General features: G+C 40.2%; 1 protein-coding gene across 1 annotated transcript; it reads right to left on the bottom strand.

Annotated features, from left to right (window-relative positions):
* Nucleotides 1–1411: 1411 nt before the first annotated feature.
* Nucleotides 1412–5643, bottom strand: LOC134497232 (vomeronasal type-2 receptor 26-like). Its single transcript, XM_063302903.1, has 4 exons — nucleotides 4840–5643; nucleotides 3960–4187; nucleotides 3188–3314; nucleotides 1412–2313 (listed from the first exon to the last, which is right to left on the bottom strand). The coding sequence occupies exons 1-4, from the start codon at nucleotides 5641–5643 to the stop codon at nucleotides 1412–1414; spliced, it is 2061 nt and encodes a 686-aa protein (XP_063158973.1).
* Between the last annotated feature and the right edge of the window lie 10522 nt (nucleotides 5644–16165).

Below are 16165 nucleotides of genomic sequence, written 5' to 3'. Positions count from 1 at the left end.
ATGGATAGCAGAAGGAAAAACTATAGCTATCATCCCAAGCTCTTGGTAGTAGACAAACTATAAATCAGATTAATAACTAACTGTACAGTGATCATATCGGAATTTCATATAATTTCAATTTTAATGTAAACAAATGGAATTTCAGCTTCCATCCTGACCCAGACACATCTTTTTCTTTCCAGTGCATACTTGTTTGGAGGGTGATTCCTGAAACCCAAGTGTTCACTAAAGTTAAAAAAAAAAAAAGTGAAGAGTGTGACCTGGAAACTATATGGAACTAACCTCCATCTTTTGGGACCTCCTCTAATGGGTGAAGGCAAAATGAGGACCTTAAGCCTTGCCAATCCTTGTTTTCTAGTAACAGATGGTTTTTCCTCATTGACGTCTTTCAGAATGTTGATTTCCCTTCCCAATCTACCCTACATCCATGGAAATTCCTGGAGATTCCCAGTGCAACTACTAATTAACATTTTAATATTAGCCTAGGTGGGAATAGGGCTGCCATATTCTTCTCTAAATATCTGTAACTAAGACCACTTGCCAAAGATCTTTTGATTCTACAGGTACCTTTCCTGTTAGGAAAAGGTTTCCCTTGACATTAAGTCCAGTCATGTCTGACTCTAGGGGGTGGTGCTCATCTCCATTTCAAACCCGAAGCACCGGCGTTTGCCGTAGACACTTCCATGGTCATGTGGCTGGCCTGACTAAACGGAATGCTGTTACCTGCCCCCCGAAGTGGTACCTATTAATCTACTCACATTTGCAGGTTTTTGAACTGCTAGGTTGGCAGGAGCTGGGACTAGCATCAGGAGCTCACCCCGTCACACAGATTCAAACCGCCAACCTTCCGATCGGCAAGCTCAGCAGCTCAGCGGTTTAACCCACAGTGCCACCACGTCCCTTACCTTTCCTGATACTGAAGCTCTAAACCTTGGTATGCATTTCCTTTAATTCCTTAGTTATCTTATCCATTATGTCCAAAGTCTGCTTCATTTAACTTAATTCTTGGTGCCTAGTGAAAATTTGAACATGTCCTCTGGCCGTGTGGACAAATCAAACAGACATGGATGTACACGTGTCTTGAGAAAATCCATGAAGTCTTAATGCCAAACAATATATAGGGGAAGGCTATGTCAATGCTTCGAGGAGAGGTATGAATGCATTTTATGGCTCTGTTGGTAAAGTAGCACAAATATAATGGATCATACAATGAACATTTTGATCCTAAAATCTTACTCATACTATTTGAATATAGTAACAATAGGTAAAACGAGAAAATCCTTTGATGCAGTGTTTCTCAACTCCAAGAAGGGTGGACTTCATCTGTTAGAAATCCCCAACCACCATGAGTAATGCTATAGATTCTGGCTGTCCATATAACTGGAACTTGCACATGCTGAGAACCACTGCTTTAATTCTTTCTTCTTATTAGCTGCTGCCTGATATTCAGCTCAGGTCTCAACATAATGATGTAGCATTTAGGGAAAAAGATACATCCCAGTAATCCAGCACTGGAAGCTAAGATGGAGAAGATCTCCACAGCCACTAAGGCTTTTCCTCTTGTGCTCAGAAAAGTGGGAACAAAGAGCACCCAAACACTGCAGAATACCAGCATGCTAAAGGTAATGAATTTGGCTTCATTGAAGCTGTCCGGTAATCTGCGAGCAGAGAAGGCCACAGAGAAGCTGGCAAGGGCCAGGAGGCCCATGTAGCCCAGGACACAGGAGAACATGACCGCAGAGCCTTCACTACATTCCTTGATGATGGCTTTGGTCATGGAATGCATATTCAACTGTGGGAATGGGGGGAAAGATGCTAGCCAGATGGTACAAAGGGCTACTTGAATGAGAGAGCAGAAAAGAATGATGGAGGTTGCCATCCTTTTCCCCACCCACTTCTTCACGTTGGAGCCTGGCCTGGTAGCCATGAAAGCTACCACCACAGTGAGGGTTTTGGCCAAGATGCAAGAAACAGCCATGGAGAAGATGATGCCAAAGGTTGGTTGTCGGAGTAGGCAGGTCACTTTATTGGGTTGGCCAAGAAACAGTAGAGGACACAGGAAGCAGAAGAGGAGGGAGATAAGGAGAGTGTAGGTGAGGTCCCTGTTGTTGGCTTTGACCAGAGGGGTATCTCTGTGCTTATGAAATACTCCTAATATGAGAGAAGTGATCAAAGACAATAAAACAGAAGTGAAGGCTAAAGTAAATCCTAGAAGTTCCTTGTAAGAAAGATATATTTCAAGTTTGTGGATGCAGTCATCTTTTTCTTTGGATGGGTATTGATCTTCTGGACATTTAAAACAATTTTCCATATCTTAAAAAAAAGTAGAAAGTATTTCACTTCAGTAAAAATATCTGTGCCTCCCATGCAGAGTTTGTGAACCAGCCAATAATACAAAAATATTTTTTAAATATTCCAATTATATATCTACTAACTTAAGTTCTGCATTTAAATTTTCTGCTCTGATTGACCAGAGGTGCATTTACTTCAAAAATATACTCATACCAGTGCCATCTTTTCAAACTTACAAAACTGCTACATATTAAGCAATCTTTGTTTCATTTGTTTTCTACTGATAAAATGTCTTGAAAACTGTAAAGTGAATTATTGTTGTGATGCTCAAATTTAAAAATTTGAATTTAGGGATGCTCATTAACTAAAGATATTAAGATGTATGTTTGTATGTTTACTATATATCTCTCTGTCTCTCTGTCCATTCCTATCCACAGAGTGAACACTTGATTTAAAAGACCAATTTGAGTCATGGATAGATGGGATGACCAGCACTCCTGATTGCCCAAGAAATAAGGGAGTGTATCATCAATAGTGATACCATGGTGCAAATTGCATCATTTCATGTCAGGTGCATAATAACATAACACTGCAAATGACATCATTTGCCTTATTTTTATGATAGTCATGCAACAAGTGATGTAAGTGATATAAATACAGTACAACAGGGATTTGGTTGATGGTGCTGAGGACATCTAAACTGGATTTCACCATCTACTGAATACAAAAGATATTCATTCTTTGCTTACCTGTTTTAAGACTGGATGCAGAATCTTAATAACTAGCTAGAAAAAGATGTCAATTTAACACTTGGGATTGGTTGCCTCATGTAACAACTTAAGTTATTGTTCTAAGACTGGGAAACACGGGCCTGTTACAGCAGTGGATCCTGTACCTGTCTTGTTTGAAATCTCCCCATCTGGGCAGGGGACACAGTCATAGCAGCAAAATTTCTCTCCTTCCTTCTTTTCCTTTCGATTTCCAGGATGGCACCATTCATTGCATGCTGAAAGGGGACAGACCTGACCATAAAAAGGAAGGGAACTGGGGTGAGAAATATGTGCCCCATTTGTCTCTATACAGTCCCCCAATATCTGAGCAAGACACAATGAGGCCATATAAAGAAATCTTGTTTTCAGAAATAGGCTGCAGCAGTTTGAAACCTGAATTTTGCACCAAGTTTTGAAACAGGGCTTCTACATACTAGGCTCTGGACCAAGAAGTTAATCGTGGCATAATATTTTGCATTTTCATTTTAATCAAAATCCAAATGTTCTTAAGAGAAGATCCTAGTTTTGTCTAGTAAGCTAGAGAGAAAAGCTCAGGAAGGAAGAGAACAAAATTTGCCTCTTCCTCCTTTTTCCACAGCTTTTGGGAACTTTTACTAACTAGAGTAGCTGGCTGGCTCTTAAAATTATGATAACAGAAAGGAAAAAAAAAGATTGAATAATTTGTTCTTCTACAGGGTATGGATGAAAGAAGGGCTGATCAACATCTGGAATTGGAGAGAGAGAGGGTAGGAGCAGTGAGGCAAGTGTTCTGGAAGACTTCTTCCCCAAGGTGCTAAAAGGCTGGCAGTGCCATGTGTGTTCAGTAGCCCAGGTTTGATCTGAAGTGGAATAAATATAATGAACCCTCCAGAGAAAGGAGGATGCAGAGATCCACACCTGATTGAAGGCTCTGTGCCACATAATGACATTCTCACGAATTGTGAATTCCTCTCCATGGGGCGCATCTGGATCTATCCATCCAATTTTCACTCTCTCAAAGGACCTGTTTGGAAAACTGACCATGTTCACAATGTCAAATCCACCTCTCATTTCCTTTTGCTCATTGAAGGACACTTTGTCACCAGCCGAATTGTTGAAGGAAACCCTTTGCAGATATGGGTTGAGCTAGTGGACAGCCAAGACAATGAAAGCATGTACCATTTAGAAAGAGGAAAACAAAAGAAGTTAACAATGAGTTAGAGATTTCATTTCTCCTTGCATTATGGTGATACAATCCTACCTCACTAATTCAATGTATAAGTTCTATCAAGAAATATCATGATGTTGAGCCTCATACAACTCAAAATGAGCCTTAGCCCAGCTTCTCCTCTGTCCACCCCTGCACCTTTTGTCCATAACGGTTCAAAGCACTCAGAACTGACAGAAAGGTTTTTGAAGAGGAGTTAGATTTTTCAAAGAAATGGAACCAAATATAGAATGGTTCTTAAGACCCATTATGTCATTTATGCCTGTACTACATGTTCTTCTAAGAACAACTGTCTAGTTTGCTATACTGTTCCATAGCTAAGCTAGTAGGATCTTCATTTCTCTCTGTATCTTGTGTTTCAGATTTCAAATCTAGCCTGATGTAGAAAATAACCACATTGTTTCACCTTTAATATTTTTTCAGGCTCCAAATCCATGGGATTATAGAGATTCATCAAGTATCTATGGAGGAACAATTACAACTCTTGATAAATCTGCAGCTACTGACTAAGTACAGGAAAAATTCAATCAGCTCTTTGAGACAAAAACAATCCTCTTTTGATGCCATTACCAGCCAAGGTTGAAGTTCTACCAGTTCAGCAAATTTGCCCCTCAAGATGGATCTCTGGAAGGACTGAGATGAGAACATGGCCTGCAAAGCATGTGCTGTGGCATAAACACCATTATAGATACTGTAGCTATGTCCAATGGTGTGCATTTCAAACACGGGCCCAGGCAGATCTTCCAACTTTTCTTTCCCACTACACATTTTTTCATCCTTTTTTACTGATATGTCTGGATTTGGGAAAACACAGTCAAATGCTTGCTCCCAAAACTCCTTAAGGAAACCATCTTCTTGGGCACAGGAAGGTTCTACCATCTGAAGAAATGCTTTGAATCCCTGAAGTTCTCTTGAGTGAACCGTAAAGGCAATGGCTCCCTGGAATAAGTCAAGATCCCAACCTCTCTGAAGGCCTGGGAGTATGAAGTCAATCCCACTTGTCATAACCCACACCTTTCTGAATGAGTCTATTTCTTTATTTGTAGGGTCTTGCCCAAATATAATGGCTCTCAGATGTCCTATGGTCACTGATTCTCCATAAATGATAAACGTATTGGCTTGATGATCAGTTAAAGGCACACGGATATGTGATGCTGTATCAATAATTTCTTCCAAGTCATCCAAACGAAATCCATATGGGATCCGTTCTGTGTAAGCTGTGCAGATTCCATTCTGAGCAAACAATGATTCCAGAGCCTGCATGAATCTGTCTCCATTGTTATTATCAAGAGCCACAAGCCCTATCCAAGTCCATCCAAAATGCTGAAGCATCTGGATGATTCCAGAGTATTGGTGGGCTTCACCGGGGACCATGGAATAAAACGAAGGGGCTGGGCTATAATGAATCTTCTGAGGGACCAATGATCCATACGCGAGCTAAAACAGAATGTACAAATGTAATAAGGGAAAATAAACAGAAGTAGGCTTTTTATCTCCATATGTCTAATTATGCGTTCTGTTTAGTCATGCCGGCCACATGACCACAGAAGTGTCTACGGACAAATGACGGCTCTTCGGCTTTGAAACAGAGATGAGCACTGCCCCCTAGAGTTGGACACGACTGGACTTAATGTCAAGGGAAAACTTTACCTTTACTATGTCTAATTATGGTATAGATTTATTTATTTATTATTCACATTTCTATCACCACCCATCTCCCCCCAAAAGGGGGACTGTGGGTGGTTTACAATAAAAATCACCTTAGATATATAGATATATTTATAAAGCAATTTGTACAGAGAGTTAGTCAATGATTACCTTGGCAATGTTTTAAAGAGCAGCAAAGGAAAATAACTACTCTTTTCTGTCCCTTAATATCTCACCAGGTTTCCCGAGCTTCTACCCCACTGGATTCTTTTATACCCTCTGAAGCTGGGAAGTACATTTTCAGAGGATGTATGAAGATCCCTCCTTTGAGTCCCGATGCAACAATGGAGGACTTACCTGAGTGGCTCCCGGTATCTGTGTCTGAAGTTAGGTCCCTTACTGGTCAACTTAGAAGGGGGAAGGCCCCTGAAGCTGACCTTGTTCCCCCAGAACCATGGAGAATAACCCAGACTGGTGGGCTACTATCCTGGCTTCACTCTTCACCTACATTTATTGTATTTGTTTTTCAAATTTCTATCACCGCCCATCTCTCCCGAAAAGGGGACTCTGGGCAGTTTATAATAGGTTATAACACTGGATGTGTTCCCAAGGACTGGGGCCTGCAATTATTGTTCCAATCTTTAAGAAGGGAAAGCAAGATGACCCTGCTAACTACAGGCCAATTAGCCTGCCTAACATAATCAGCAAACTTTATGCTAAGTACCTCCATGATAAATTTAACTACTGGCTGGATCAGGAAAATCTGATAGTGGAAGAGCAGGCTGGTTTTAGAGAAGGTGGAGGCACCATTGATCAAGGTTTGGTCTTACAGCATTTGATTGAAAAATATTCAACCAACAATGTGGTATAATTATATGCTGCCTATGGATCCTAAGGCAGCCTTTGATTCCATATCCAAGACCAAATTATGGGAGAAACTGGAAGCCTCCTCAACCGACTGTCGGCTTCTCTATTTAATCTGAGCCCTACGTACTAATACAACTCTGAAGGTCAGGCGCAATATGCAAGGGTTTATCTTGGTTAAAACTCAAAGGGGGGTAAAACAGGGATGCATCTTGGCCCCCCTGCTGCTTTTCAACTTTTCTATCAATGGTATGGTGAGATGTCTAAGCAATCCAAATCTCCGTCCCCCTAAACTAGGGGATCACAGCATTGCCCTGATGCTTTATGCAGATAACGCTCTATGTCAGGCCCAGCCCAAGAATGACAAAGAATCAAGCCAGTCAAACTTCAGTACTTTATTTTCTTTATTTTCACACCATGTAGATAGAATCTTGCAAGACTAAAGCTACTCTACCTAACCTAAGGGGAAATAACCTGGGAAGGCTCGAAGGCGGGGCTAGTCTGAACCTCTTAGTCTTCCCACGTTCCATCCCTGGACTGTGTTTTCTCTTATCTTGCCCTCCTCCTTGGAATGTGCTCCCTCCTTCCTGAGAACCAGCAGCATTACTGAAATCCACCACATTGTAGCTTTTTCCAGAATACCAGTAGGCCTTAGAAATGCTGAGAACTCTGGTCCAATACTGCAACAGTGATCGTTTGGAAATAAATGATCAAAAAAGCAAGATTATAGCATTCGCCAAAAGGCCAAAATTCCATGCATGGAGCATTAATGGACATAGAATAGAACAAGGGACTTGGTTTAAGGATTTAGTCATGCATGCCACTGGCTCAAGGAGAGCCCACTGTGAAAATGCTGGTGGAACTGGACAAAGGTCTGCTAATGCCATCCTCACATTTTTCCAGCCCAAGGGAGGATACTATGATCCAGTTGCACTTAAGCTTTTTCAGATGAAGCCACCAGCCCAGCTCCTTTAAGGGACTCTGGTTGGCCCCCCAGCTTCTTCCCCTTCCCCTTGGAAAGAGTACAATCTAAATTCATCAGAGCAGCTCTCCAGATACCTCGTTGTCTTTCTTACCCACATTTACTACTGAAATGATCAAAGTTGAGTCAAGAGTGTGCCTAGCTTCCATAAACCTTTGGTTAAAGCTTAACTTTTATCCTCAAGGCCTGGCACCACTAATTTTCCAGGACAATTTCCAATCCACAAGGATCAAGGCTGTAGAATCTAAATGTTCACATTTAGACCACTCTCTCTCCTCAGTTTTTAAGATGAACTGTGATCAGGTGAAACAAACTCTGAAGCAAAGGATAAAGGATATGGAGTGGAAGGAAATCTAGGGAAGGCCTCGGCCTTCCTGTCACCAGCACACAACAGATATATTGTCATCGCTGCCAGCTCCCTTACGCAGCTAGAAACACCCAGCCATCGGAGAGCTTTCCCTCCTGCCCAATGTCATGCACTCCCCTCTGCAGTACTGGATGGTAAATATAAAAAAGTGCTTTGGCTGGAAGGCTTTGCCCCTGGGATTCCAGAGAGGTGGAAACTCTAGAAAATATCATTCTTTGTTGCCCCTTTTACGGAGACATTCAAAACAGATTCATCCTACCTCTGATTTGTAGACCTCCTGGTAACTCAGACTCAGCCTAGGCCCAGATGCTGCTCATAGACTAACTACCTTCTGTTACAACACATGTGGCTAGATTTTGTGCAGCAGCACAGAAAATCTACCGGATGCTGATGGGCCAATTTCCACTAACCAAGTACATTTTATATAACCACAATTCACTTAAATTTTATATATTATCACTTCCTTGTAATTTTAGATTTTATTGTGCTTATAATATTTCAATGTCAATTTTATAATTGAAAAATAGATTGCACCCTGGACCTCAATCAGAGATGTAAGTTAGGCTGTTTTACAAATCTATTTTAACTTGTCTTAAATTTTCGTTCATTTATTATCTATTAAGATAGATTTATACTGTATATATTCAGCAAGGACTCACTTTGTACTGGTCTATGGCCGGAATAAATAAATGAATTGATAGGTTGAATGTTTTAAAGCTATTGGAGTATAAAGCAGTTTCATTTTTTTTTAATCTTTAGACAACTCATATCCTTCTGTCTTTTTGAATTACCAGTGGTGATAATTTCCACATATTGCACAGAAATTCCTACCTGTGGAGTCTTGTAGAGAGCCAAGATGTCTGCCATGTGGAAAGAGGTATCAGAATCAAGTCCTCCAATGATGGCTATCAAGTTCCTCTGCCTGGCACATTTGTAGTTGGGGAGAAAACTAGTTGATTTGAAGAGCAGGTCCAGCGTGGTCCGATAAGTCATCCGTGCATCATAGTAGCTGTCATAGATATGGAACCCAAGGGTAACATTGGGCAAGACATGCGGACTCTCATTGACCTCCTTCACAGCAAAGGCCAGGGCAAGGGCATGCTGGTGGAATTTTGTAATCATGCTGCAAATAAAGGTGCAACCTTTTTCATCAAGTCAGAGAAAAAAAAAATGCATTCAGAATTCAGAAAGTTACTGTCAAAGTCAATAACACTATTCTCATTCTTGATTGCAAAGATATTCTCTTCTTTGTCTCTATTTTTCTAAAATGCACGATATATGACTTCTCAAATAATTCCTGAACTATTGATGATGAACTAAACTATGTGGATAAGGAATAAAGCTTCATGCACCGGACAGATTATTTATTTAGTTATTTTAAAAGAGAACTGTGCATCTCCTGAATCTGTGCTCAGAATCACAGGAATTTCTACATCGATTGTGGAATAGAATATCGGATGGATCATTCTTTATTAAAAATAATAAATACCCTGCTATTATCTTTTTATTTCAAGTTTTCTCTTCTTCTTTTATTCACTGCTATGTATAAACAAACAACAGAGAAAGAGAGAGAATGAGGAAGAGAAAACACAGAAGACATTTTCAGCTTGATTGTTCTTGTTCCAGGTTCATTTTTTTTTAAACACATATAATTTTTATTAGAGAGATTTTTAACAAGTTAAAAACAATACAAATTTTAGAAAGGAAATAAAACAAGAAAAAAAGGAATAGGTGGGAAAGAAAATAGGAAAAGGAAAGAAAATAGAAAAAATAAAAGATTGTAAAGATTGTAAGGCAGCTACTTCTGATCTTCTTAATAGCAGTTATAAATGCATTGATACTTTATTTTATTTATTTTATTATTTATTATTAAATTTATCTGCTGCCCAACTCGTACACAACAACTCTGGGCAGCTTTACCCTTTCTCTCTAAAATAACATCAAAATTCCCTTCTTTCCATTTTCTACCCTTTCTAATCATCAAACCCATAAGACACCAATTCATTTTCTTCTCTCCTCAGCAGAAAGTCCATAACGCGTTTCCAGTCACTAATAAATATTGTTATTGTCCTTTCTCTAATCAAACCAGTCAATTCTGCAATCTCTGCTAATTCTGTTCTTGTTCCAGTTTCCTATGACAATGGAAAAGAGAATTGAGAGAGGCACTTAACATTTTAAAAGATATTGGCATATATTCCTTGAAATTTATAATTTCTAATGATAAATTGTTCCTACTTTCCCACAGTAATTAGTCCATGTGGGGCATCAAAATGGATTAAAATGAATGACTGAAATATGTGAATTGAATATTGTTTGAGGTTATGGAACCATACTCTGCAATGTGAAGGTGGAAAAATTTAAAAAGAACCATGCAAGAAGAGAAGCTCAAACCAGTTAAACACCTATGCATTAAATATATTATACTTATAATATGAGCTTAGCTTATATGGTTATGATAAAAAAAATGAAGAAGGATGGAGCACAGGGAATGCAAAAAAGGGAGTGCAGGTACTGCAGTGAGGAGAAAGCAATTGTAATTCTGGGAGAAGAGAAATAAATGTTGGTTAGAAAGTTCTCTGTGGATAGAAAAATGTAACACACAAGGTTTGTAGAAGATTCTATACAGTAAATAAATGTGAGGGAACATTATTTCCACTCAGATGAAAATTTAAATAAAACAAAAAGGAAGTCTATAATATAGTCTTGCTTGCTTTTGAAGTATTGATGCGGTAGCCTGTTTGCACATCATGAAAGAGCAGAGGAGACTGTGTTAAATTCTTCCTTATTTGGGGGAATTTTTTTGCCCTTGTCCAGATATTTTTTCTCAGTCTTGCAAAATGCTTCTTGAGGACGGTCTCGTGCACTGATTAATTGATAGCATGCCTACTGTCCTAAAAATGAATAAAATAATCCAAGCCTATCTGTGATTGCTTTAAGCAGTCCATATCTTGCTCTCTCACCCACAAGCATGCTCCGTTGTCCCCTTCCTGGCAGCCTGGCTAATGTCAGCAGATGCAGAGGGATAAAATGATTCCTTACTCTGGAAATGCAAATTGGTCCTCAGAAGGCTCTTCATCAAATAAACATTCGCTGAATCCATAAATGATCTGAGAAATCACCCCACCAATGAGGAGGTCACCTGGCTGGTACCATTCATGAGGAACAGGGAGAAGATCAGTCCTGTGACATTTCAGACCAACTATTAGTTCCACCCTGATAAGGACAAGACCCAAAAGCACTGACTGTTTCACCATCTGATAGCAAAACTTGGCTTTCTGCATTAGTGCAGTCTCATTAATTTCATCTGCCAACCTCAAGTGGTACCTGATTTTGGCCAATAATGGAAAGAAAAATGCAACTGTGTGAATACCAGCTGAGAGTGCAGGCATTCCCATTTCTGATGGATGTTAAACGATGAAAAGGCAGGGTGGTGGTAGAATGTTATGGATCAAATTCTGTGAATCCTGCCTGCTGCTTGCTCCTGCTTCCACTTCTGCACAGCACAGGCATAACAGACATGTTCAGACGTATTTCTTATTTCCTACTGGCACACTTGTGAAGAGTTGGCTGGATGAAATTATAGTGACATGGTCAATACCAGGGAGATAACTCCCTCTTTGACGTTGGAACCCTGAATAGCAATTTTGATAACAAACATATAACAGCTGACCACACATGTCATCTGCTCCATGGGGCAGAAGAGTAATATATTCCTCAGGGGAGCAAAGTACAATAACTTTGAGTAAACAGCACAAGAAGAAATTCCAGACACTCACTTATAAACCACCACCACCTGAAATTATAAATTAGTTGGTGCACATAAGCATGAGAAAGACTTAGTATTTTATAAAGTAATACTCAAAAAGCTGAACTTAATTACAATGGCAGAGAAAAGGGATCTCTTTCTGAACTGCTGTCCTAGGGTTGGACAGCACAAACATATCCTCACTTCAAAAACATGGTTACAAAACACCAAAATTTGATTGACTGATTGATTGACTGATTGATTATGTGCTATCAAGTTTATATTAATCCTTATTGACCACATAGATAGTGTTTGGGAAGTGACATGGTTTTGGGAGGCAGCAAACTCTGATAAATCATGGCAGCATACAGTTTACTTGAGAATGATTGCTGCTAAATTATGGATTCTTATACAACTGGTCTAGGAATTGAATGACTGAACCATGATTCTTATGTTGAAATAATAATTTAGACTGACTCAGTTCCACAGAGTTATTAACATCTGTTTGGAAGAGTTTTACCAAAGTTTCTAGACAACAGCAAAGACGTTGTGATGGGAAGGTGAAGGAAGACTGTTGAAAACTTCATCTTTTCACTGGTTGATCTTTCATAGTTTGAAGCAATGTAACTCTAAATTCACTAAATCTTAGTTACTATTGCAATATATTTAGTACACTTGGACCCAGAGAGCTGGGAAAAGGAAATACACATCAACTCCAGTTGTAGATCAAAATTCCTAACAAAGACAAGATACGGCATCAATTAGAGGGATCCTTTTTCTGTAAACTCAGAACTGACAGCTCCCTTTAAGTTGATAAATCCTGGTGATTAATGTCTCATCTAGTAAAGCTACTCAAAGCAGTTAAAGCTGTAAAGCATCCTTCACTGATCTCTCTTTCAAAATCTCAGAGTGGTGTTTCTAGATCTTTTGCTCCAATTTCCTCCATAAAAAACACCCTCGCGAGATAGGTTGTGCTAAAAAGAGTGATTAAGTCACCCAGTGAACTTCCATGGCTAACTCTAGACTTGAACCTGGGTCCAGGCCTTGAATCATAAGACAGGTTGATAAGTAAGTTATAGCCCATTTACTTAGATTATTGGTGCAAGATGTTAGACCTATAATCCTGGGGTGCTGCTTCTAGTGCTCTCAGTTATCTGACATCTTTAACAGAACCCAAAAGAGGTTCATACAATGTTGGGATGGATGTCCAGTTTTTCTTTTCTTTCTTCCCAACATTTCCTTCTGAAAGATTGCATTAAAATGGGTTCCTAACATAAGTGAATTTGTGCCCTGTCCCATCAGTTAAAACTATTTTTTTCATTAAGGAACACTTAGACATTTGAGCTCTGCTACTCTGCCTGATATTCATCCATCCATCCATCCATCCATCCATCCATCCATCCATTTTAAATGGGACCTCCTTCTGGGTTACCTTTCATCATCCTTCTGGTCCTGATGTACAGTCCAAGAATAGAAGTGAAGAGAACACCTGGGTCAAAACTGCAGGTCCCTCCTTCAAAATAATGGGGATAATAGTGTGACATTTCAGCTGTGCAATACTTCAGAAACTGTTTTGGACAGGACAGGTGCAGACGAGATATAGATAACACACCCACATATATATAGATAGTGTCATGAGTACTGATGGCGAGCAGGAGGGGGCCCCTATCCAGGGGGGAAAACGCATGCGTAGTACTGAGGAGTTAAGCAGCCATTCCAAGAGACACAGATCAGACCCGCCTTGACTTTTGGGGTTTATCTGTCTGGGTTTTTCCCACGCTTCTTCAGTTTGTTAGGATTTTCTGTCTAATGTAGCAGTAATAAAACACTAGAGACCTATTCCTTGTCTCAGCCTGGTTCCTGACTGTAAGGACAGATAGATAGATATAGATATAGATATATAGAAACAAAGATGCAGCACAAAAACACATGTTTTCAGCTCTATAAAGCACTCATGTAGAAGAAGCACATTCAGACGGGAAAGATTCTGCTGTCATCGCTGATACAGCCAAAGTAGTTCTCACTTACATGGCGTAGGTTTCTTAGTCTGGTCTACCTGGTTGGGCTGCCAGGATATCTGGAAGAACATATCTCACCTATCGAAGCCTGGTATGAAGTTGGGTCCTTTCAAGTCCATCAGCTTTGGTAGAGCCTATGTGACAAGGTGGGCAGATGGAGCACCTGGTGAGGGTTTCTACAGTTGAGCTGTAGGGAGATTAACGAAAGGAAGCTCGAAGCAGACATTCTCTGTGTGCTTCCACACCCAAGCAGAAGGCTGATCCTTCAGGCAAGTGAGGCACCCTCCCTGCCAGCATTCTGGAGACTTCTTAATCCTGGCTCTTCTGGGGGGCCTTCAGGAGCCAGGCTTTAGTCAGCACAAGACCCCGAATGAATGTAGCTTGGTGAGGTCATGGTGTGGCTTGTTTTACAATAAACTGTATTATTCCTATGATCATGATTACTACTGTGGTACCATTTCAAACTGCTGTTTGTTTCCTCTGTATATTATAGGATTCTGAACCCCCTACAGAATGTACTACTTGGCTCACTAGAAAGTCCCCTAAATAAATGAAATAAATAAAATGATATCAGTAAGCAGCAGCTACGAGCAGGTTATGACCACAATGATGCAACTCTTTCCTGAAATCTGAAAAAAAAATTGTGCCCCTTTGCATCTAGAGCAGAGGAGCAAACTGTGGGACCCAAAAGCCACCCACAAGTCACTATTACCTTACATTAAGCCTTGATAATCCACATGATTTTACTGACAGCATATGGACCTATTTACACATTTCTGCTTCTCGTATGTTGGTTTGACTTCCCAAACTAGGCTACATCCCTGTAAATTCCTGGTTGGTTGGTTGGTTGGTTGGTTGGTTGGTTGGTCGGTCGGTCGGTCGGTCGGTCGGTCGGTCTGTCTGTCTGTCTGTCTGTCTGTCTGTCTGTCTGTCTGTCTATCTATCTATCTATCTATCTATCTATCTATCATCTATCAGCCAAGGATAGTCAAAAGGTACCTCTGAGCTGGGATGAAAATCTGAGCTGGGATGAAGAAGTTTAATTTTCTCTAAATATCTGTACCTTCATACAACTCATCAAACATCATTTTATTTAAGAGGTTCTTTAGCATTTCACAAGATATTTTAGCTTTGACCCTTACTGTTAATTTATTTTTTTAAAGCAGTCCTCTCTATGAGGTCCAGAATTTTAGTTCAATTAATAGAAATCCCTGTGGTATAGATCGGCATTTTTCAAACTGGTAAGTCTTTGAACCCCTTTTCCAATGACTTTGACCCATGTAAGTAAATAAATTGTCACTGTGGAGGCGATGTGACCCATTTCAGCAAAATATAAAAGCAGTTCAATTTCCATTGATGAAATAATTTGTTACAGACTTGAACTTCAGGATCCTATGCAGTCATTCACAGAGTGCACAGCAGACACAGAGTCTCAGTTAATCTTTTAGCTTTATTGATTATAACTGCTTTAGCTGCAAACACTCAAATATTCATACCTGCCAAGCCCCTCTACAATACTGGCCAGGTAATGCAAGGGATGTTGGAGGAGATGGTTGCATACATGGATGGGGGTTTCCAGCAAGTCCTTTAAACAGCCCTTCATTTCCTCTCATGCCAGTGACCCTCCATCAGACATCACCTCTGGGGTCATTTTCCTTAAGCTGGTTGGTTACGTGGGACTCATTGCTCCTGCATGTCATTTCATTTTATCTAGTTTCAGATGATTTCAGCTTGCTTGTTTTTGTCCACATACACCACTTTCTCTGGAATTTTTCTTTATGACTTTCACCCTTCTGCTTCTCTAAATATGGAGTCACTTTGGGTCTAATAACAAATACTAACTCAGCCACTTTAGGCAAATCGTCATTGCATTGGGCCTGACCTGCAAGAGAAAACTACATCTGGCTTTCTCCCTACGTCCTACCTAAAGAGAAATCACAGGTTGGTAGCTTTGGGATGCCTGATAGTCTGTGTCAGTCATCCAGCAGGAAAGACCATTCAGTCGTGAAGGTTTTCATCAGCAGTACTGAGGAGGGGAGTGGAACTTTTTCCACAGCACTTGCCAAAGATTTGGTCAGCAGCGCAGAGGATGTTTCAGGACAGGCAGCTGCAGCCCCAGGAAAGCTGAACAGCCCGGAAAAGCCAGATTTGGTGCCAAGGGTGCTTGAAGATGGCTGCTTTTGTGGCATGTAATTAGGAAGCCAACAGTGTTTGTTGCAATGTCCAGCCTTGTTGTACTTGGGCTAGCTTTTCTGTAGAAGGGGCTCTGGTGA

The sequence above is a fragment of the Candoia aspera genome, chromosome 4, assembly GCF_035149785.1.
Source record: "Candoia aspera isolate rCanAsp1 chromosome 4, rCanAsp1.hap2, whole genome shotgun sequence".
NCBI lineage: Eukaryota > Metazoa > Chordata > Lepidosauria > Squamata > Boidae > Candoia > Candoia aspera.
Note: the sequence above shows the minus strand (reverse complement) of the source record. Positions and strands in the feature narration are given on the sequence as shown.